The sequence below is a fragment of the Emydura macquarii genome, unplaced genomic scaffold (genome assembly GCF_026122565.2).
Source record: "Emydura macquarii macquarii isolate MOO-44397 ecotype Brisbane River unplaced genomic scaffold, CSIRO-AGI_Emac_v2 contig_450, whole genome shotgun sequence".
NCBI classification, from domain to species: domain Eukaryota; kingdom Metazoa; phylum Chordata; order Testudines; family Chelidae; genus Emydura; species Emydura macquarii.
The window spans coordinates 3,645,430-3,667,145 of NW_027130587.1; the positions used below are offsets into that span (position 1 = coordinate 3,645,430).

General features: G+C 48.6%; 1 protein-coding gene across 3 annotated transcripts in view; it reads left to right on the plus strand.

Annotated features, from left to right (window-relative positions):
• The window catches only part of AP2B1 (adaptor related protein complex 2 subunit beta 1), a 103,155-nt gene extending 82,836 nt beyond the window's left edge, over positions 1-20,319 (plus strand). For all 3 annotated transcript variants that reach the window (XM_067537788.1, XM_067537787.1, XM_067537789.1), the window contains 4 exons: positions 1,701-1,785; positions 2,474-2,560; positions 15,106-15,260; positions 16,858-20,319. In XM_067537788.1, coding sequence (XP_067393889.1) covers positions 1,701-1,785; positions 2,474-2,560; positions 15,106-15,260; positions 16,858-16,932 — 402 coding nt within the window. In that variant the 3' untranslated portion in view covers positions 16,933-20,319. The remainder of the gene's footprint in view (positions 1-1,700; positions 1,786-2,473; positions 2,561-15,105; positions 15,261-16,857) is intronic.
• The last annotated feature ends 1,397 nt before the right edge of the window (positions 20,320-21,716 follow it).

The window sequence follows — 21,716 nt, forward strand, 5'->3', positions numbered from 1 at the left end:
ACAAGAGACGTTATGCCTTTTCCAGTCAATACTGTCTGTCCAATGCCTAGGTTAGGATTAATCTATTCCAAGGAATTGCAGACATCTGCCAAAGTATACTCCAGCGACCTATTTCTAGCATATTGTGTGGTATGGGCAAAGGACAGGAGGGGGAGAAATAAAAGGAATAGAGCCACGTTCCTGGCCTCAGTTATGACCGTAAGTTTTCCCAAACCTCTGGTTTGCCCCTACCCTTTCCATATTGTCATCAAGGAGAAAACTCGAGCGAGGTCGCTCTCTTGGTGAGCAAAGAGCAGCCAATCCTATGCAGAATGTCTTATGGGAAGTGCTAAGAGGCAAGCATGTGCATCTCTTCAGCTGTGGGAGTTTAAGGGTGCTGTTGGCGATTAAACTTTTCACCCACTGATTTCCCTCCCCCAATTGCTAGAAAGCAGACCCCACTCCTTCCAGCCCAGTGATGAGCTGTTGACTGTCAGCTACACCATAGTGATATTTACACAGCTTTCCTCAGGATAAAGCCACTAAACACGAAGGAATTCAGGCGCTGATGTGAAAGGGTGTTAATGTCTCCCTTTCCCTGGAGTAATCTGCACTATTGGTCTTGTGTGTGTGTTCAGTCTGAAGCATAGGCGTTGTCGAGGGTTAAACTGAGAGGAGGTGAGGAAGTTGGAAATGTGGTAGATGGGCGTAGTGAAGTGAGCATGGGTTGTATTCCTGATTCCTGCACTGTGCTGTGTGACCTCAGGCAAGTCACTTAACCCTCGGGCTTCAGTGTCGACATTTGCAAAAGGCAGCCTTGTGAGGCACCTGGAGATAATGTGACAAAAGCAGCAATATGCAGATAAGCAGCATTAGCAAGGTGGCACTTAGACACGTCTAAGTGCAATGCAAAAGAATCCAGAGTTATTGGCCATCCAAATGTGAACCAGAAAATGAAGCCTCTGCCCAGACTCCACCTGTATGCTGCAACAAAGAAATTACATTCAATGCAGGGAAAAGGGAGAGGGGACATTTGAGACAGGAACCGGGCTTCCGGCTATGGAGTATTCAGAGCGTGTCTAGACTGAGCAAAGAGAAGCCAAGGAATCTGTGTGTGTGTGTGTGTGGGAATGGAGGGCAGGGAAAACAGGGAGGTGGAAAGGGGGGTGTGAGACTAACTAGGGGGAGGCGGGTTGTTAAACACACAGGTTGGCTGTTAAAAGGGCAGGTTGCAAATCGTGGGGAGGGAACATGAGCGGAAGATTAAAAAGCCCGTCTGTGGACAAGGGCGTGAAATGACAGAGAGCCTGCATGCAGCCAGAATACGTTAGCATGGGGTGGGGAATGAGGGCAGAATAAGAAATGAGAGTGAGGGCGCTAGCTGCGAGCCCACCAGCGACTGGCATTTTATTCTGGAAGAAGCAAAGTGAAATGCCCACGGGAGGAGAGTGAGACCTGACAAAGGAAATGGAGTGAAGAGAGCAGGCTGGGCGCGATCCTCATTTGTAACTGCTGAGAGACATTCGTGGAAGCTCAGCAACATCTCTCCCCGTGTGTGCACAGCTGGCCTTCACCTGCAGGCAGTGCCGTTAAAGATCACCCCTAGAAACGCACGAACCCCTGATGAGGATGGCTAGGAGACTCCTTTCCCTGTCCATCCCCAGCGCGCACATTTGCCCACGCTACAGAAAATGCCATAATTCTGTTTCTTTTCATGCCAGGTGGCTGTGAAAAACAGCATCGATGTCTTCTACTTCAGCTGCCTTATTCCTCTCAACGTGCTTTTTGTGGAGGACGGCAAGATGGGTGAGTTTTGTCAGCATCCCTCTGCTCTTTGGAGAACCATGCGGGCAGGCAGAATACAACGTACTGGCAAAGCCATTCCCTGGCAGACACCGATCTGTGCTGGGATGCCAGGACATCATAGTAGCCAGTCCCTTCTCTCCTACAGTTGCCATTCAAAGCAGTTACATTTCCAGAACATACCTCCCCTGAGAGTGTGCCAAATCCTGGTCTCACTGAAGTTAGAGGGAGGTTGGTCATTGACTTCAGTGGGACCAGGGTTTAGCCCATAGATGTTACACTGTAACTCCTTCTTCATGTTCTCCCCTAATCTGCTTTTACATCGGAGGCGGAGAAGTTGCTTGGAAAACGGAATCATACCTTGCTTTTACATTTGACCTTTTTGCTGGGGCAGAAAGGGAAATCCTGCATGCTGCAGCTCTTGTATTCTGAGCTTTTGGGCCTCTTCCTAACAATCCCCACCCGCTCTTGGCTTGTAAAAGTCTGACACAGTAAGGACATTGCGACCAGCACCCCAGAACTTCGCTGCTTTCAGTAAAACTAGACCAGTCAAGTGGCTAGCAAATGTGAGCAGACAGGTCTCGTCTATCTCTGCAGCGTGTCATTCTACAATGGCTCTTCGTAATGGCAGTGTGGATAGTTGGGAGAATTGGGAAGGTAGGACGCTGACTGTTGTCTTTCCCGTACGTAGAACGCCAGGTCTTCCTCGCCACGTGGAAGGATATTCCAAATGAAAACGAGCTCCAGTTCCAGATCAAAGACTGTCACCTGAACGCTGGTGAGTAACTTCGTTCTGTACCCCACTGAGCCTTCATGCAATCACAAGGTTGACAGATACTCGATAGAGCTTTTCTAATCATTAGCACTGTGCATCGATAATGCTGACAAATCAGCATTGCAGGTGCGGGCTGAGCATTTCCAAATTCTAGGTCCAAGGATTTGTTTAACTGGAAATTTCAGCTGAATTCCATAAAAGGAGGGTTCCCCAGTTGTCTCTGAAAACAATCCCATGCCTAGGGTTTCCTTCCATTACGGTTCTCTTACATTCTCGCTATCCCGTTTATTGCCTTCCTTGTAACGGTGTCTTTGGGCTTGATTTCAAACCCTTCCTGCTAATTACTGTGGTTTGTACCCTAACCCACACCACAGAAATTCCCTGCTGGTTCCAAGTGTGCTGCTTTCGCTGCCAGGCTGAGATCCCTTCGGCTAGCTTTTGTTAGCTGTAGGGGCAGCTGTGGTTGAGTGGCTTGAGAACAACTAGAAGTGAGGGGATGTAGCTCTGCCACTAACTTGCTGTGCTACCTTGGGTGAGTCACTTGTCCTTCTTGTGTCTGTGTCCCCATCTGCAAATAAGGGAGTATAATCTGGACTAGTGGCTAGAGCACTGGACTGGGACCAGGAGCCCTGAGTTCTGTGCCCTGCTGCATTACTCCAGGCAGATTACTTCAGTTTCCCCACCTGTACAATGGGGATAATGACACTGCGCTCCTTTGTGAAGTGCTTTGAGATCTAGTGATGAAAAGTGCTAGGTGAGAGCTAGGAGGTGTTATCTGCTGATGAAAAGCCAGCGAGAGCACTGTCCTATATTGCTATTGTTTATTGTTACATGGATGGCTTTCGACTGGACCCTGTCTTGTTGAGCCAAGCGCTTAGTCATCTCTTTGCCTCTTTTGGATGATGAACATCTTACTTGTACGGATGACCTTTTTGCTGCTGAAGGACGAGGAAGTACGGAAAGGAGAATGTGGCCGGCATAGCGGCATTGTTCCCGTTTGAGAGGCCTGGCTGGGATCCAAGTGCTCTTAACCGAAGCTAGTGTGTTTTACAGAGAAGTGTGTCCTTCTTGATCACAATCCCCTATAGCCTTTTTCTTCTCTCTCCTGCCTGCTATTACACAGGGATAACACCCCTCTCACTTCAGTCACAGGGAAAACCACCATTGTAGCCATAATTGTTACAGTTTGGAACACAAAAGATGTGACACCTGCCGGGGGGGAAGGGGGGGAATATCAACCGTTGGCCCTTATGACTTGATTCTGTTCCTGGGGTTCTGGCAAGTGCAACCTCTCCCAGCGCTCCCTTTGTGCCATCCCCTCAAATGGCGCACAGACATTTCCGCCTGGTTGGACGTTCTGCTCTGTGATCAATCACACCCTTCTCCTTCCACAGTCATCCATTAGCCACTCAGTCTAATGCACTCCAGGGCACAGAAGGAAGGTTTCATTCTTGTAATTGACAAATTGGTCAGTTTTTAAAATCCTGGGGTCCCCCCTCCCCCGGGCCTAGATTCTAAATGTTGAGTCTCTGCAGGTGACTTTATATCCAATAAGACTTCCAGAAACTAGTTCTTTTACCCTGACTCCCATCTCTCTATAAATCACAGCTGCAGTGAATCTGCTAGTTTAATTCCTGAGTACTTGAATGGGGCTTAACATATATCAACAGGCCATCTGCTCCATTTTGCGGCCATCGCACCAGCCAATGCTAGAAGGACGCTGTAATGCCTTTAATTGTAGGATACTCTACCATCAAGCTTTCTGCTTGATCCCTGGTGGTGAGATGCCTATACACGGCAGTGCTTTCTCCATTTACCCACCTGTTGCCCTTTGCTGGGAGTCATTAAAGGATGCAGAGTAATTGGCAGCATTCACTCTTTGGCTGCTTTCCCAGCCACGTGCCAGACCTTGTGCCCAGACTTGCTTGGAATTATAAAGAAGCTCGGCTCCCGGTGGAGTGACCCGCAGGGACATCCCGATCCTGTTATGTTTCTGTGCTGTTGCGCTCTCCATGTGAGTAATAACACTTCTCTGTTGCACTGTTATCTGCAGCCATCACCAGGGCTCAGAGAGAGGAAGCCCCTGTCAGCCTTTTAGCAAAAGCTTTGGAAACAGTGCCTGTTTGAGTGTGATCGGTCGCTGGGGGGTACAGAGTGTGCAGAATCTGCCAGCCTCCTCTGCTTATTTAGGGAGGAAAATGGGTCATGTCTGATAAACAGACTTCAAATGCCTTTATCAGCTGAAGCCTCCATTCTTGTCTTCTGAGCTGCTGCCTCGCCACTGCTGCAATTATAGGGGCCATTTTCTGCATTGACCACCTGGATTTTAGAGCCAAGCACGCTGAGAGCGAAGGGGTGTGGAAGACAAAGCTTGGCATGGGTATAACGGGTGCTAGGCTGTGTCTACACTGGAGTTTTAGCCTTTGGTGCAGACTTGATGCACATGCAGCACCATTTGTGCCCTTGCAATTTGAAACTGCAGTAAGCTGCACCAGCACAAACACACAGTGCTGGTGTAAATCTTGTCTCCGCTTGGGGTTTGCACTGGAGATCATGGCTAAAAACCCAGTGTAGACAAGGCCTTATTGTAGGCTACCTCTGACCATGATCCATTGTTTCCTCTGAGGACAGTGGCTTGCAATGCTGAAATCCGTGTGCACGTGCCCTGATGTGTGGGTTAAACGATCTACCTCTGTTATTGTGGCCTTTTTCCTCCCTGGAGGTCCCAGGAGCAGATCAAAGCTTTCACTGTAAATAACTTCAGCTCTCCTGTGTTCATTATTGAAGAATCTGAACAGTGCAGCTGTGTAGCTTTCCTACTCTTGGCCTAGACAGGGGCAAACATACTACAGGGACCTAGTCCTAGCTTTCATCTATGCCAGGGCAGCAGTTGCCATGAACAGAGAGTGTGAATTTCAGTGGCTGTTAATGACAATTCAGAAATGTGCTGCGTTGTTGCTCTTTAGCACAGATCACTGTTTCCAACAGCTGCTACTTTTCAGTAGGGGTCCAGGCCATCGTTTGTCAGTGTAAATCGATACGAATCCCAGGAGATCCACTTAGATAAATAATTCCTGACTAGCACGTGCCCACACATGGTGGTATGTTCCCTTCCAGGTTTAGGAACTCTGTTAACACAACATTAATTCTCCAGTCTAACCAACAACATGAATTTAGCTGTGAGCTAAAAATACTTCCACTTCCCAGCTGATCTGCCCTAATCACAGCAGAACTGGCTATTTAAATATAGTAACAGTGCTATAACGGGCATGTGACAGATGGAGCAAGCACACCGACAATTGTGCATAGGCTCCTGAGGACTGAGACGGAGGCTAATCAAAACGGTCTTCCATCCATCGGTGTGCGCTGTCTGGCATTCCTTCTCCTTGCTCTGAAGACCCTTCGCCTTCATCTTCATGAATATTTAAATCTTACAAACTCCAGCGCTGCAGCTAGAAAGAGAGAGAGACTCAGATAACACCAGGAGCCAGCTGAGTGAGGAAAGCTGATTTCTTTAAGAGTACCTTTAAATCAGCACTCAATCTCTTTAGAACAAAGATCAGTTTTTTACTGAGTCAAGATGCAGCTTGCTGATTTCTTGCATGGCTCTGTGCTTGACTGCATATCCAGGATTATGTTTGTCACTGGGCAGGAGTCAGATTTCAAAGCATCTCTAGCCTGATAAGTCTGGTTATTTCTCCTTTTTCCTTAAATAAAAGGCAGATCAAAAACAAAAACACTTCTATCAGTGAAGGAATTTCAAATGTTACTGTTTATAAGTATCTATGTGGGCAAAATATACTGGAAGGCGCAATCCTACACTTGTCTGCACAGGCTGGGCTAGATGTGACAGTGCCTGGCATCTCGAATTTTTATGACTTTATACATTAAGGCTCGGATTTTAAAGGTATTTAGGCATTGCTGCACGCAGCGTTGCAACGCCTCACTGATTCAGGAGCCTATGCTCATTTTCAAAAAGTGATTTAGGCACTTAGGAGCCTAAATCCCATTGACAGTGGGATTTGCTCCTAAATTAGTACGGCAGTGCAGTTCTGAGTGCAGCGACATGTAAATACCTTTAAAAATGTGGGCCTATGCCCCCGATCCCACAAGTGACTGTAAGTGGGACATCAATGCCCTCACGAGTTCCATTGCAATCAGTAGATTTGTAGATTTGTTTGCTGCACTGTTTGCTTGCAGATTTGGGTCACAGTGTGAATACATAGACTCATCGACTATTTAAGGTGTGTGTACAGGTGCATTTTATATTTTAAATACATTAATGTTCTGCTCGTGTGTCCCAGGCTATAGGGAAACAGTTATATGATACTATGGCAGAGAACCCATGTGATCATGTAATTAACCAGTATTGCAATGGATACACACAAGGGGTCGGAGTTAATATTAAAGGCACAACCTCCATTTTCTCCTGTCATGGCTTTTTACAATAACTTAAGTCTTTTGTACCTTGATCATTCTGCTCAAGTAAAAAGGCAGGAAAATCCAGTTAAAAGGTGAAAAGAGCTTAAAAAGCAGAGACCTCCAGAGCTTGAAAGCCCCAAAGCCGTGAGGGACAAAGTTTAGAAACTCCACAGGAGCATAAAGTTTTCAATACAGGGACCTGTTCTGCACTGAAATTCTTACTAGTGAGATGTTGGAGCTGCTACCTGGCTATGCTATTAAACAGGTCCATAGCTGCCAGTATTACCCTGCATTACTGCCAGGCATGTGCAATACCAAATTCATAAATGTGTTTAGCTTAGATAATTTTCTGCAAACCACACATTCTCCTCCAGTAGCTAACACATGTTAAAATACAATTTTCCTTGTTCACATTAGAAGTTCTTAAAGCATGTTAGTTAAAAGATGTTCACAGATTAAGGCCAAAAGAGGCTCTATATTATCATCTAATCTGACCTGCATAGATTTTAAAAATACACCCTTATACCCTAGTCCAGACAAGCCCCTAAAATAAAACAGGAGCTGTAGAGTGTGTCTGTGTATCATAGAATCATAGAAATGTAGTGCTGGAAGGGACCTCCAGCGGTTATTTAATTCATCCCCCCATGCTGAAGTAGGACCAAGTAAACCTAGACCATCCCTGGCAGGTGTTTGTTCAGAGTGTTCTTAAAACCCTTCCATGATGGGAATTCCACGTGTGTGCACATGCACACACACAGTTAAAGAACAACGCCAGTCTTAGCTGTACATAATCTAGCTGTCATTCTGTTGAGCAGTTCTGGTAACCTTATCTGCCCTGCTGCTTTATCAGTGTCACCAGAACCCTGGGATGGAATGACAGTCGCATTAGTTTCAGTTGAATGTCTTTTTATTAATATCTGAGTATAGTTTCTATTCTTTTTCTATACAATTCATGCCTTTTCTTTGCTGATCTTCACCCTACCCTTGACACACAAATAAAATCATACACCAGTTTGCACTTGAATACTTGGGCCTAATCTAAAGAATGCTTTTGATCTTAGTCACAATAGTTATGTGTTTTGTATGGATTGTGCTGGGAAGAAAATGAGACTGTTCCTTTGTCTGAAGTGGCTTATCCTAGTCCTCTCCAGGCCCATTACAGCCGACAGAGGTTTGAATACAGTGGAGCTAATTCTAACATCAGACTTGGTGTGATATATCTATTCAGAGAACAATACAGGGCAGATTTACAAAAGATTTCAGCACCCAAGCACTTCCCTTGCCACCCCTGAATGAAACAGCCAGATTTTCATTGCTCTCTAAGGGGAAGAGCTGGACAATGAGCAATTTTGAAAATATGGCCCTAGTTTTTCATATGCAGGGTGGAATACAGCCACCTGTCCTAAAGGCAGGAGCCTTCCTTGCTGGCAGGATCTTTCCAGATACCTCCTGTGACAGCCCACGTTCCATACCTGGTCTTAGCTCCTTTTGCCGATTGGGGGAGATGCTTATGCGAGTGGAATGAGGGCTTGCGCGTCCCCAACCCATATTCTTCCTTGATCCTATGCAGTCTTAAATTTATGAAGTCACGTATTTCTTTGCCAAGAGAGTGGAGTTTTCCATGGGATTATGAATGGCGAAGAGGAGAAGCTGAGCTGTCTCAGAGCAAGTTTTTATCCAGTAAGAACAAACTACAGAAAATGGCTGGTCAACTCCATTGCCTCATACATTCTGTTCTCCTTCCACAGACTCCTAACCTCCTGCCGTACAGATGGGACAAGAAGGGGATTGGGTGGTACGTGGGACTTAAGGCCAGATTTTAAAAGGTGGTTAGGCACCTAAAGATGCAGGTTGGGCACCTAGTAGAATTTACAGAAGCAGCTAAGCAGGTTAGGTGCCTAACTCCCATTGAAAGTCCATGCGAGTTACAGGCCTAACTCACATAGGCATTTTTGTACACCCTGCTAGGCGCCTATCTCAGCTTTAGATGCCTAAATAGCTCTGATAATCTGACCCAGGGAACTTTTTACCTCTAAGCTCTGATTTTGGTGGCAGCCCAGACTCATTGGTCTGTCTAAGGTATCGGTGGGTCTCAGTCCGTTTCCCGGGGAACAGAAGTCCTCATTATAAACCAACCGCTACCACCACCAAATGTCAGACTGGTGCTTTTGTTGCACTCTGAGCAGAGAGACCAGTTATTGAATGGGTCTGGAAACTCCCCTCTCGACCTTAAAGGTGGGCTCCTCTGTGTCCGAAATAAACCATGTGAGTGGGGTGGGAAGTTTACATGTCCACTTTGTTCTGTGGACAAATCGGATTTGGGTCTCCAACGCTGCTCATAAGTCCAGCACCACCAGCAGCACAGAATTTAGACACACTTATAAAAAGATCTGAAGCCAGGCCGCTGCTTCATTTGCAATCTCCTTGTCAATCCAGAATGTCTCAAGTGAAATTATGCAGGATCTTCTGTCTCCATAAAAAGCACAAGAAGAGACAGTGATTAGCTAAAGGATTCCAGCATTGTTAATATCTGAAACCACCCTGGCTTTAGAGATTAGAGAGAGATTTTCATGAGGTTGCTTGTGTGTTTTAAGCATTGTCTTCCTCACAGCCCAGCTTCTCCTTGATCATACAGCTGAAGTCAAAACCTGGTGCTTCTGACTTCCGTAGGAAATGAAAGTGATTCTTCACAATAGGATCCGGCCAGGGTTGCAAATGCACCCACTGCTTGAACCCATCTCTTCACTCCATCAGTTATCTCTAGAAGCATGGGGAGGCATTTGTGGGTAGCACAACTGCAGACAAAATAATTAGGTTTTGCTTGTTGCTTTCCACTGGTCGCTACTGAATGAGACGGAGGGTCTCTGAACTCAGAAAAGGGCCTATCTCAGTAAGTAGGCAGCAAAGCTTTATAAATGTGATCCTGTATCTGGGAGCCAGTTAGATGTGATTAGGTAGGATGAGGATGGGGGTGTATCTGCATTTCTGAGCCTGGTGTATATTATTCTTATTTTTCCCTTCATAAAATTAGGCCCCTGACACTGCAAAGATTTATGGATGCATTTAACTTTACACAAGCAAGTGGTCCTATTGGAGCCATTGCAACTGCTTGCATATGTAAAGCAAGTCTTTGCAGGATGAAGGCCTTAATTAGCAATTATCATCCTGTCCCTTCCCCTCAAAAAATCCAACAATGGTACTTAGTTCTGCCCTTGTTTTTTAATAAACGTGAACGGTGAGTGGCTGCATCAGTAACGTATTTGAGAGGTTTCACCAGAAAGAAAACTTCTGTCGTACCTTTTTAATCTAAAAAATTAATTAAAAACAACTTTTTCTGTGTGCAAGACAAACATTTTAAAAAACCTCACAAAATCCTGTTTGGTGATGATAATAGGGACAGAAGCAGCTTATCCTGCGCTGCTAAAGGATTCACAAATTCTGCAGATTGGTTTGCACTGTCATCTGGTCCCATAGGTGCCGAGAAGGGAGCCTGTGCTCAGCCAGCACAGCCTTTTTACAAGCCTCAGCTTGTACCGTGTGGTCATTAACAGAGGCTTCACCATGTGTTCCCGTTCCTCTGGCTGATAAACATGCAGCACAATTCAAAGCAAGGCTGATCTCCCAGCTCCCAGCAAATGTCTGTTTACAAAGGCAGCGCTGTCACATGGCATTAACTGTCCTGCCTGAGCAAGCCACTGCCTGGCATAGTTGCCTAGCAACACTGCCCGAATTTGGAGAAACTGACATCGGTTTAGACTCACTCACAGAGAAGTGGCTGGCGCTGCTACCTGGGGATGGAAGGAAATTGGAAATGACACTCACTCGCCAGTGTGTATCTTGAAGTCTGTATTAATAGACATGGCGGCAGAAAGAGTCAAGTGACAATCCAAGCCCCAGCAGACTTCCCTTGTGTTGTCCCTGCTTTGCATTGCTGTAAATGTATGGCGTCTGAGTCCAGTGTTCGTATGAAGGCGCTTCCAAGATGGCCAGAGAAGGAGACAGGGATTCAGACTCTTGGTTTCTAACCCCAGCTCTGTCTGCCTGCATGATCTTGGACAGGCATGATCACCTAGGACCGCTCTGCTCCTTTCCCCATCTGAGGAGCAGCAGTTGAAAGTGACGCGTGGCCAAATGAGCAATTCTCTCACATCTTCAAGGGTCGCTGCTAATAATAGGCCAATAATTCACTTCTCAGCAGGTCCACTCTTTAGACTTAAGGGCTCCAATTCCAATTAGATTCAGTGCCCCTGTGGGGGGTCAGAGCCTTTCGGTTATCCCAACAGAATCCTGCCAGGATGGGCCCTCCCCTCTGTGCTGTGTTGGTAGCAGCCATCATTAATGTAACCGTTGAGAAGGTCTAGGAAGCTGTCTCTCTCTGTGCTTTGAGCCTGCACACTGCCAGAGAGCAGCAGGTGCTAAATTTCAGGGGACGACGCATAGCTAGGATTTCATAATGCAAGACAGTCGCCTGCAGTCTGAGCCACCTGGGGTTTCTGTCCCGTCTCGGGGCTTCCTGAAATCATTTGCTGCCAATGCCTCTGCTCGCTCTCCAGCAGATCAGCACCTCGAGACCTAGGGAAATTGCTGTTGAAAGGAACGAAGATGGGTGGAGAAAAAAGTAGCCAGGAAACCTTCCCATAAGACTCTTAGGTGGGCTTGAGTAATGTGCTTTAAACATGACCCGTTTCATTCCATTTGGGAACTGAATCTACCCGTCAGTTGAAGCTAATACAAGGGTTGATGTTCTTTTCAGAAAGGACAGCTGCCCAGTGTGGCGTCCGTTCTGTGGAAACTGCTGCAGATTTTTGGGTGAGGCAATCTGCTTAGGTTGCACAAGGAACAAGTGCGTTGATTGTGTCCTGATCCCTGGCAGGGGCTTGTCTAAGCCCAGCACAATTATCAGCTGATAGGGCTTGTTGCACAAGTCCCTCTCTGTCTGTTGCTGCTCCCTTTGAGCTGAGGAGGAGTATCTTCTGCACTGCATCTTTTCCTAACCTGGATGGGCCCTTTATAGGTGGGTGGAGGAGAAACGGGGAGTGAGTGATTTTAGCTCAGGAATTCATTGGTTACTTGCCTCTCCAAGTTTCCATAGGAACCAAGGATGAGAGGAAAACCCAAATCTGACTCTGTCTGGATACTTAGCTGCATGAACCCTGCCTGACCCCTGCAAATAGCTGTTCCAAAGCGTAGAAGGGCAGGGGCGTTAGTCCAGCTGCTGGCCTTTGCTGGGTGAAGCCTGAACTCAAAGTTCCCATGCTATAGAGAGAGCTTCTCTGCTCTGCTGGGTTAATAGAGTCTGCATCAAATCAGCTGCAGCCCCCCAGCTGCTGAGGAAGTGAAGGAGGAAAAGCAGCTGCCCCAGGACAAGATTGCAGCATGGGGTGAGAAGTCAGATCCCTTCCCTGCACTCTGCTGTGTGGATTGAGCTCAGATGCGCTTTCTTTAACCCCCTGCTGCAGCAGTTACTTAATCCCTTCCATTCTTTAAACCAAACCTTTGTGTGGATCTCTGCAGATTTTAGTATCGTGAACATGGGAGACCGAAGATGCCACTGGTCAGGGACACACTCCCTACATAAATGCTGTACACTTTTCCTGCCACTACACTATCCCTCTTCTTGTAGTGGGTCTGCTGGGCCGGTGCTCGCTACGTCCCTTGAGGCCTACATTTATTTGCCACTCTTTCCAAAGGGCATGTGGTATCTTTCCAGCTTCTTCACCAGGCATGCAGTCAAGTTTGCATTTTCCTCTCCATCTTCCTGGTTGCTGTGGAAAGTACAAGCCACTGCTCAGGGTTCGACACAGCCCTGCCCATTCGTTCCCCCTCGCCACTGCAGGAGGAACTGGCCCGAGGTTGCTGAGGAATTTGTGAGGTTGGAAATACATGGTGTTGAATGTTCCTTCGGCTCTCTCTAGCGAGTGAGTTGAAAATGCCTTGCTCTGATCAGCAAAGTGTCTTCTGCTCACCTATGCAGTAAATGCTTGTAACAGTTTTGGAATAAAGGAGGGAGCTGAGTTTCCAAATCGGGCGTCCGAAGACTCTCCAGCATGTGTTGCTTGAGGAGCTTATATCTCCCTTTCGCTTAGGATGGCAAGTCTGGGAACACAGGCCACCTTCCTGAATTTCCCAAGCCTATGAATAAATTGCTCACTCAGCTAATACACAGCCAGGTGACCGTGTGATCTAGTGCAGTGGTTTTCAACCTTTTTTCATTTGCAAACCCCTAAAAAGCTTTGAATGGAGGTGCGGACCCCTTTGGAATTGTTAGACGTAGTGTGCAGACCTCGAGAATCCTGACTGCTGGGAGTGGAAGAAAGGGATGGATCTCTCCAAAATTGCCTTGTTCTGTACACTGCTCCAGTATTGGCCACCATTGGCGACAGGCACTGGGCAGGACGGACCATGGTCTGACCCCTTAGGCCTATTCATACTGTGATATATCAAGGGCAGAGGGTGGCAGGAGAGTGTGCGAAGGGAGGTATATCAGCCCCAGGATGATCAGGGCTTTATTCCCTGCAGCCTAACTGGAGTCATGAGGGGGCATTTAGGAGCCATCTGGGGCCAATTAGTGATCAGCCAGGTGCTCCATAAAAGGGCTCCGCCCCAAACACACAGTGCACAAGGTGGAGGAAGCAGAGGTGTTGTGCTGAGCGGAGCGAAATAGCAGACCGAAGTAGCGAAGTGTGGGAGAGCGGAGGAAGCCTGAAGCGAGGTACTGAGCCCAGCAAGGGGCGGCAAGGACATAGGGCCGGAGAGGCCAGAAAGACTGAGGGGGGAAAGTAGCCCAGGGGAAGAGACTGCGGCTTCAAAGTACAGAGCCAGCAATATACCGCTGTGGTTCATAGGGCCCCTGGGCTGGGACCCGGAGGAGTGGGTGGGCCCGGGTCCCTATCCCCCTCCCCCAGGGAAGACGGGGTGACGGGCACTTTCCTGGCCCCCCAACAGGAGCGAAGCACGAGATCCACTAGAGGGAAGCCGGCCATCGGCCACAGTACGTTCTCATGTGCTGAACTTGCCTTCCTTGGTCAGCAGGTTGTATGGCTTTAGGAATGAGACCTGCAGGGGCACTGCTCCTATCTTGGCCTCTATGGCCCAGAGTTTCTTCCTCCTAGCCTCAGAAAGACCACAGCCCGTCCCTCCTTAAATTGGATTTAAAAACCTTTTGACTTCCACAGACCTTCGGTGTGGGCAGTTGATTTGGATTCTGTGTCCCTGCTTCTGTTATTGTTTCTGTGTAAGGTTCCCGGGAAATAGGTATCTTGGTTACGGCCATATATTTATATGCAGGTAAATTCATACATCTCTTCCAAGTGCTACCGTCACAAATTGTATAAAAGCCTCATCCCAGCCCCGCTGCCTGGAGGCAGATGAGAGAGGCATTTCCCCTGACCCGTTAAATCACTGAAAAGGGCTTGTTATTCCATTAGTGTTTGACTGGCTAGCAGCTTCTCTATGCAGCAGGAGAGAACCCCTCTGACGTACGAGTTCAGACAGGATCTCTGAATTCAGGCTGCAGAGAACTGTGTTAATGGCTGAGAAGCCAAAGTGAGATATAGGCAGTGATCTCATTTGTTCTTACCGAGTAGCATCCTCTGGCTCAGGAGTGCACAGCGCGATGTCGAAAATCAGCCCATCCAAGTTCTGGGCTTTCTTGGGGAACTAGGAATCTGCAGCTCACGGAAGGGACCAAGGCCTTGCTGTCGTCTCGTCTTGTCAAAAGTAGTGTGATTGTGACAATCCCGCTGCAGTTTGGCGGGTGTGAGACCCCTAAAGGAGGGGCAAATACTGAATCAGCAGGGAGACCCAAATCCAAAGGGAGGGAGGTCTCCAGGGAGATGGGAGCACTTATGACCAAATCTGCATTTGCCTCATCATCTTCTTACCAAATGTGCGCCTTCCCCCTAAACTCACTGGTTCATGCAGTAGCCGGTTCTTCGTCTGTGCACTCATATGCTCTGTCTTTGTTCTGTTTGTCCAGTGCCTAGCACAATGGAGTCCTGGTCTGTGACTAGGGTGCCTACGTTCTACGGTAATACAGATGACATTTAGGGGCATAGTTATGTATTTCCCTCTCCGTGTGTCTTGCATGTGCACTTGATTTAACAGAGCTGTTTTTCTATTTGAAGACACGGTTTCCAGTAAACTGCAGAACAATAACGTTTACACCATTGCCAAGAGGAACGTGGAAGGCCAGGACATGCTCTACCAGTCTCTGAAGCTCACTAATGGCATCTGGATCTTGGCTGAGCTGCGTATTCAGCCTGGGAACCCGAACTACACGGTAAGGCCCATCGGATCTTGACAGAGGCAGTGGGCTGGAGAGGCCCGCATCCTTTCCCAAGCTGTCTCAAATCTAAGGCGGCTGCTTTGCATCAGGCTCATTTGGGGCAGGGCTGGTGAATTTCAACTTCAGAGGAAATCCCCGCTGAGCTGGGAGGAGTTAGAAAGCCACTGACTATAGCTATGTTAGTGACCCACTGAGCTGGGTTAATGTTGACTCAGCAGCAGGCATTTATTGGCCGAGATTGTTACCACTAGAATTAGCCAAGAGAAATTAACACGAAAGCACTGCCAGAATTCTCCACAACCCCTGCCTTTCCATCTCCCCCTCTGGTAAACAAGACTAGATTTATGCTGTGCTGAGCTGTTGAAGCAGAGATCAGCTGTCCAGGCTTTTGGAGATTCCTTGGCCTTGCATCGGTGGCAACCGCTCAACGGCAACAGTGCTGTTTGTCCCACATGCTGCATGTAGCTAATTCCTTCCACTCTGCTGCATTCCTGCTGGTTATTGTTGCAGATTCTCCTCACTGCTAGTAGAGTCTCTCTCCTGCTTTGAGAATCCCAAGACACACCCTGGGGGGCCTTTAAGTGGAAAGAAAACCATTAAAATCTTTGACAATATACTACCAAAAAGGAGCTTGGCTTTGTGTTACGCTCGATAGTTATTCAGCAGTGTGAGCTCTGTGTAGTAGGCTCTGATTTGCCGACTGGTCTGCCGTGGGACACTGGCAACTTGATGGTTAGCATTGCACTTCAGGGAAAGCCCCTCTAAAGGTTATTGACCTATGCCAGCCAAATGCCACTGACGTTATCTTGGTTTAGTGTGGTGTGAATTCCTATTTTGGGTGATAGGACTGTCAGTATTATACCGGTCCTCACTGAACGTTAGTGCAGTTACGTTAATGACACCGCTAAGGAGTAAGCAATGTAGTGATAGATATATTATCTTCTGTTTCCAAAATTCTGTCTCAAAATTGGCTAGCTTTCTGTGCGTGAATGGGAGTGCGTTCACATAAATCAGCACTGTGGCAGTCAATAGCTTTAGGAAGGCAACTGGGACTAAATATTTAAAGTTGTACGTAAATTTAAAAAAAACCCTGATATCCTGGAAAACGCAATGGTGACCTGTGCTAACACAGTGTGTCTCTTTGTCACTCCCTTGAGGTTTCAGTCTGCGCCTGCATCAGAGTTAAGGGATGTGATCTTGTAACCCAGCCAGTAAGAGGCTCGTGTTTGAGATCTATGAGCTCCTGGGTGTCATCTTTAGTCAGCCAAACCCAAGGCATTGTTACACAATCATTAGAGCAGAAGAACTTGAACAGTGGGGACGGGAAAGTATTACCTGTGTGCCTGCGACCTGCTATGTTAGGCCAGACTGACGCTAACTATTAGACATCTGTATATAGCACCGTAGGTGTGTGTGGCGCCTCGCGTAGTGGGTGAAGCGTCCTGGCAGCCAAAATCCCACAGCCTCACTGTGTATTAGACAGGGTGGAGTGTGGATCAAAGTAGTGAAATGGGCCCTGTTGGCTAGTAGAGATGAGCTGTCTGTATCCTGCTTCCTTCTTACACTAACCGCGGCTTTGCGTCTCTCTTAGCTGTCCCTGAAGTGCCGGGCTCCGGAAGTGTCCCAGTACATCTACCAGGTCTACGACAGCATTCTGAAAAACTAACGGCATGGGTCCATGTCTCACCCCGCCGAGGAAGGAGGGGAGACTCCAGATACTCCCATCGGTGCAGGCAAAGAACTCTTAACTGGAAGCAGCTGTATTCGTGTGTAGGATTTCAGTCAAATGCACCGAGAAACCAAGGTAGCGATTAGTATCCACATGCTAATAATAATAGGGAACAACCTGTTTGATATTTTTAGCGCCCATGGAAACTTTGTAACCACTGCTTCAACCACTCCCGTGTCCCCCCAGCGCCACTGTTTCGTCGTTCTCTCTTGTGGGCTTTTCCATCTCGTGCCAACGTTTAGCGTTTTCTAAACCGCTTTAGGCGTAGTTGATATTTTGTAATATATGGCTCGTTTAAAACCTGAAAAAGACAAGTCTCTGTTCATTAAAACAAGGCAAAGGCATCATAGAAACACACACTGCACTTTATTATTTTATATTTTTTATACATTTGAGTTTTCTTTTTGTATTGTAACCAGATGAAAAAGGAAAAAAACTCAACCAACCCCATCCGAGGTAGTGAAAGCAGCATCCTAGGGGAGCCCAGATGAGCTGGGACTAGCATAGCCCTGAAGAGCTAGTAATGTATGGCGAGCACCAGTTAGGACCTAGGGTGCATCTAATTGGGTTGGTTGGAGCCCTGCATGGGGCTTTGGGTCAGACTTGTGCTGGGCAGCTCGATGCTCATCCCAAAAATCTGCATCCCAGCTCTCTCGCCTGGTTGCTGTCCTGGGTTTGAAGCGGGTCTTCATTGCATGGGGAAGCGGGAGCTGGCAGGGGCCCAGTTTGATAATGGGGCAGCAGATGGCAAAATGAGGAGAGAAACTGCAAGTCTGACTCCCAGAACGCAAGGCTCTTGGCAGAGCAAGGGGTGCAGTCCTTGCCCTTTTCCCCTTTCCTGCTTATTCCCTGTGTCTATTTCCTGCCTGTCTGCCTTCCTCCCCCTGCTCCAGCTGTCTCAGCCTCAGCTAGCTGAGTTGTGTTATGCCTGGCTCTGTGTGCTGTCCAGTCTGAAGGACCTCTACGGTAAATCTGAATCCCAGCAGAGGGCAGTCACAGCCGCTTGCGTGCTGAGGTGTGAGTGCAAAAGCGGGAGGACATGGCAGCGTCTTGCAACGTGCTTTGGGTTAAATCCTCTGGAGGAGTCCAGGATGTTCCTCGTACCCCTACCACCAATGCCCGGCTGTCACTGCCAGGCAAGTTACCCCTGGCTTTGGAAAGCCTATTCTCTCTTCCAGGGGCCTAAACAGCTTGCAGTCAAATGTTGCTTAGGAGGAAGCACCCATTACACAGGGATGCAAAGGAGAATCACTGAGTCGCAGCTCACCTTCCCCCCACTTGTGACACCCAAAACATTCAGTGATGGGGGAGAGTCTGTGTGCAATCTTCTGCAGCCTTTGGCCATGCCCCGTAAACCCTCCGCACCAGACGACCCTTCTGCTGCAGGGGCCAGTGAGGGCTGTACACGAGGAGATCTTACAGCAGTGCTTTCCAACCTTTTTGACTCGAGGGCCAGAGATATATTTTTTACTACCCTGAAGGGCCACTTGTCTCCGCCAGCAGTCCCCTTCCTTCTCTCCCCCCACAGCCAGATGGAAGGAGTTCAAGGAGGAGGCTCTCCCGTCCCCCTGGCTCCAGCAGGGACCCAGCGCCTAGGGACCCAGGTGGAGTGCTTTGCTGTGCTCCCTGCTACAGCCAGGGGAGGGGAGCGCTGATCTCCCAGCCCCTTGGCTGCAGCAAGGACCCTGCACTGGTCTTTTACCCCACAGCAACGCGCTCTGCTTAGGTCCTTAGGCAGCGGCTCCCTTCTGCAGCCAGTGGGAGGGGAGAGGAGGACACTTTGAAAGCCCCCATAGGCCACTTTTGGCCCCTAAGCCACAGGTTGGGAACCACTGTCTTACAGGTTTGTTCCTTCCATTCCCAGTCGCCAGGACTGGGTCTGGGCTTTCTGTGCCAAAGACACTAGACTGAGAGCCATTTGCGTTCCTAGTGTCTGAAATTCACTGGCCTGGGGCTGCAGGATCCCTTACTCCTCTGTGCTGCAGCCCTGCTCACACAGCAGGCTCCAAGGGGGTAGGGTGGCTGTTTGGTCTTCCTGCCAGCCAGGAGTTGCCCTGGCCCAGGCAAGGAGCTGGCATAGACACAACATGAAGGCTGAAACAAAAGCCAACTAGCTACCGTCCCTGCTCCGTCCATCTGTATGGCCTCAGAACAACTTCTGCCATCTCCACTGCTTTCAGTTTACGCTTGGCATGAGGAGTGAAGTGAAGCCCTTAACATGACCATCTGTTTAGATCACATACAACCCTCAGAGCCTGTGCTCTTAAGCCCCACGACCGGGCCGGGATCACTTGTGTGGTGGCACCTTCTGTACTGCATGTGGATCTGGGGCTCTAGAATGGGACTGGAATGTTGGACCTGGCGAATAAGTGGAAGGGAAGGAATCAGCCAGGTCAAAGGCAGGATGAAATGTGATTCCATGTTGGGGAGAGTCAGCTTGAAGCCAGTAAAGCGAGGGAAGATTGGGAGCAACGGCTTCCTCTGGTGTCTGAGCCGGGCTGTGTCCTCAGTACAGAGATTGTTTGGCAACATGAATCCTGGCTGGGAGGAATGTGGGACAGAGTTGTAGAAACCTGGCACTTGAGCATGCACCAGCTTGGCTGTTTGATTAATTGTCTAAAGTCCTGTGGATGGTTGGACTGCAAGCGCTACAGAAATAATTATTACAGTAATTAATAAAGTGCCGGGTGCGCTGCGGCACATGCCTCTCTCGATCCGTCCCCCTTAGCCAAGCTGTGAAGCAGCACCTGGCCTCTTGTAAGTTTCCACCTTGGAGTTCAGCTGTGTGGTGTGGAGAGGTGGGCAGAGCAGGCCTGAGTCCTGCTGAGGTGTGGGGGGCAGCCGGGGAAAGCCCTGCTCTCTCTGTGCCAAGGGACAGCAGATTCTGCCCAGAGCCCTGTATTCCTTTGGGTGTGGTGCTGTCTAATGGGGATAACTGCTGAGTGGGCCCACGCTGGATTATGTCAGTGACCTGGAAGAAGCAGAGGAGGATCCCTGAGACTAATGGCATGAGTCTTGCTCAATTAAACCGTCCAGAAAGCCTGAACACAGGGGAAAGAATTAAACAAAAACACTGAGCAAATCCCTCGCCTCCCAGAAACTCCTTCCCCCCATGGTGTCTGTGCGTCTCTTCTGGGCCTGTGCTGTGTGTGTCTGCATGCCGTGAAGCGTGGTCTGTGGGAAGGGGAGCCAGAGGGCAGGCAGGAGGCATTGCTCAGTGTCAACGCCATTCCATTGGTTTTCCTGCATATCCGCTCTGATGTGTTCACTTTTCGGTAAAGCTTTACCTTGTGTCCTTGTCAATAAACTTGTCATTTACACTAACGCCCAGCCCTCGTGTGCCTCTGTTTGGGAAGGGGGGCTGGCAGGGACAGCTGGTTTGGGCCCAGAGGATGCGGCAGAAGCAGCTGATAACTAGCGAGACGCACTGGTATCTTTGCCAGGTGACTCTTGGACCAGAGACCCCCATTTCTGTCTGTCTTCAGATCTTGAACATGCTCAGACTGCCCCAAGCTGGTCAGAAGCAGAGAAGGTGCCATGTGACTAGAGATTTATTTGTGATAAGGTTCCCCACCCCTTCCCCAAAATAAAACACTGCTCGGTTCCCAGCCTGTAAATGTACAGTAACACCCGTGCCGGCGAACATACGTTCTCCTCCCTCCCCACTTCTGTGCTTTGCATCATTATTTATTATGTGCATCACCATAGCACCCAGAGACTGCAACTGAGATCAGGGCCGCCTTGTGCCAGGTGCTGTTCAAACGCATGGTGAGACAGTCTTTACCCTGAAGAGCTTCCAGACAAAGGGCAGGAGAGAAACCGAGGCACAGGGGAGCCTTCTTTAAAGTCAGTGGGGGAGCTGAGAACAGAACTCTGGTTTCCCGACTCCCAGGCCAGGGCCCTGGATCTACTAGTGTTTATCATTTGCTAGTTAAATTACACCACTCGATTGACTTTGCTGTGCAGTTTTGAGGCTCCCCCCCACCTTCAGCTCCAGGTGCTCTGCTCCTAAATCACGGACTCAGAACCTGGGCACAGTGGGGCGGTTAGATCAGGACTGTCAAGCGTGGAGGTTGGTGTGTTCTGCCCTCATCCTTTGGGAGTCTCAGCAGATCAGAGCCTCAGTTCAGAAGGAGACACTGAGCGTGAACGGATCGGATCCCGTAGGTGGGACGTTACCATGCTGAGCACCGCAGAATCGCCATGTTGCCAGTTCTGGTGATGTTTAGTGTTTTTCTGAAAAGCCCCAGGTTTCTGGAGTCTTGTGCAAAACTCAGCTTTCATTTAAATGAGAGCAACTTCCTAGCCTACATGGGAAAAAGCCTCAGGAATAGGATGTCCTCTAAAGGAGCCCAAACTAGGAAACTAAAGAAAGAAGCCCCCAGCTATTTTTAAAAGAGAGGATTTTTAGGTCATGGCTTTTTTGCAGGCCTGACTCAGAATCTTTGAACCCTTGATTTTGTCCGTGAGTGCCCCCTGCAGCCTGCCCTGACACTAAGTCAGCCGCAGCCTGGGGAAGGAGGACAGAGCTCAAAAGAAAAGCAGCCAGTGTGTTGCGGGTGGAAGGTGATTGTAAAAGGAATGCTTGGGCCCAGTGAGAGATGGGAGGTGGGGAAGATCTAGGAACCCAAGAAGGGTTTGAGCCTATGCACAGTGTGCGCATAAATAGCGGCTGGAAGGTGGAGTGCCTCAGTTGTCTTCTCCATGTTGGTCAGGCGCAT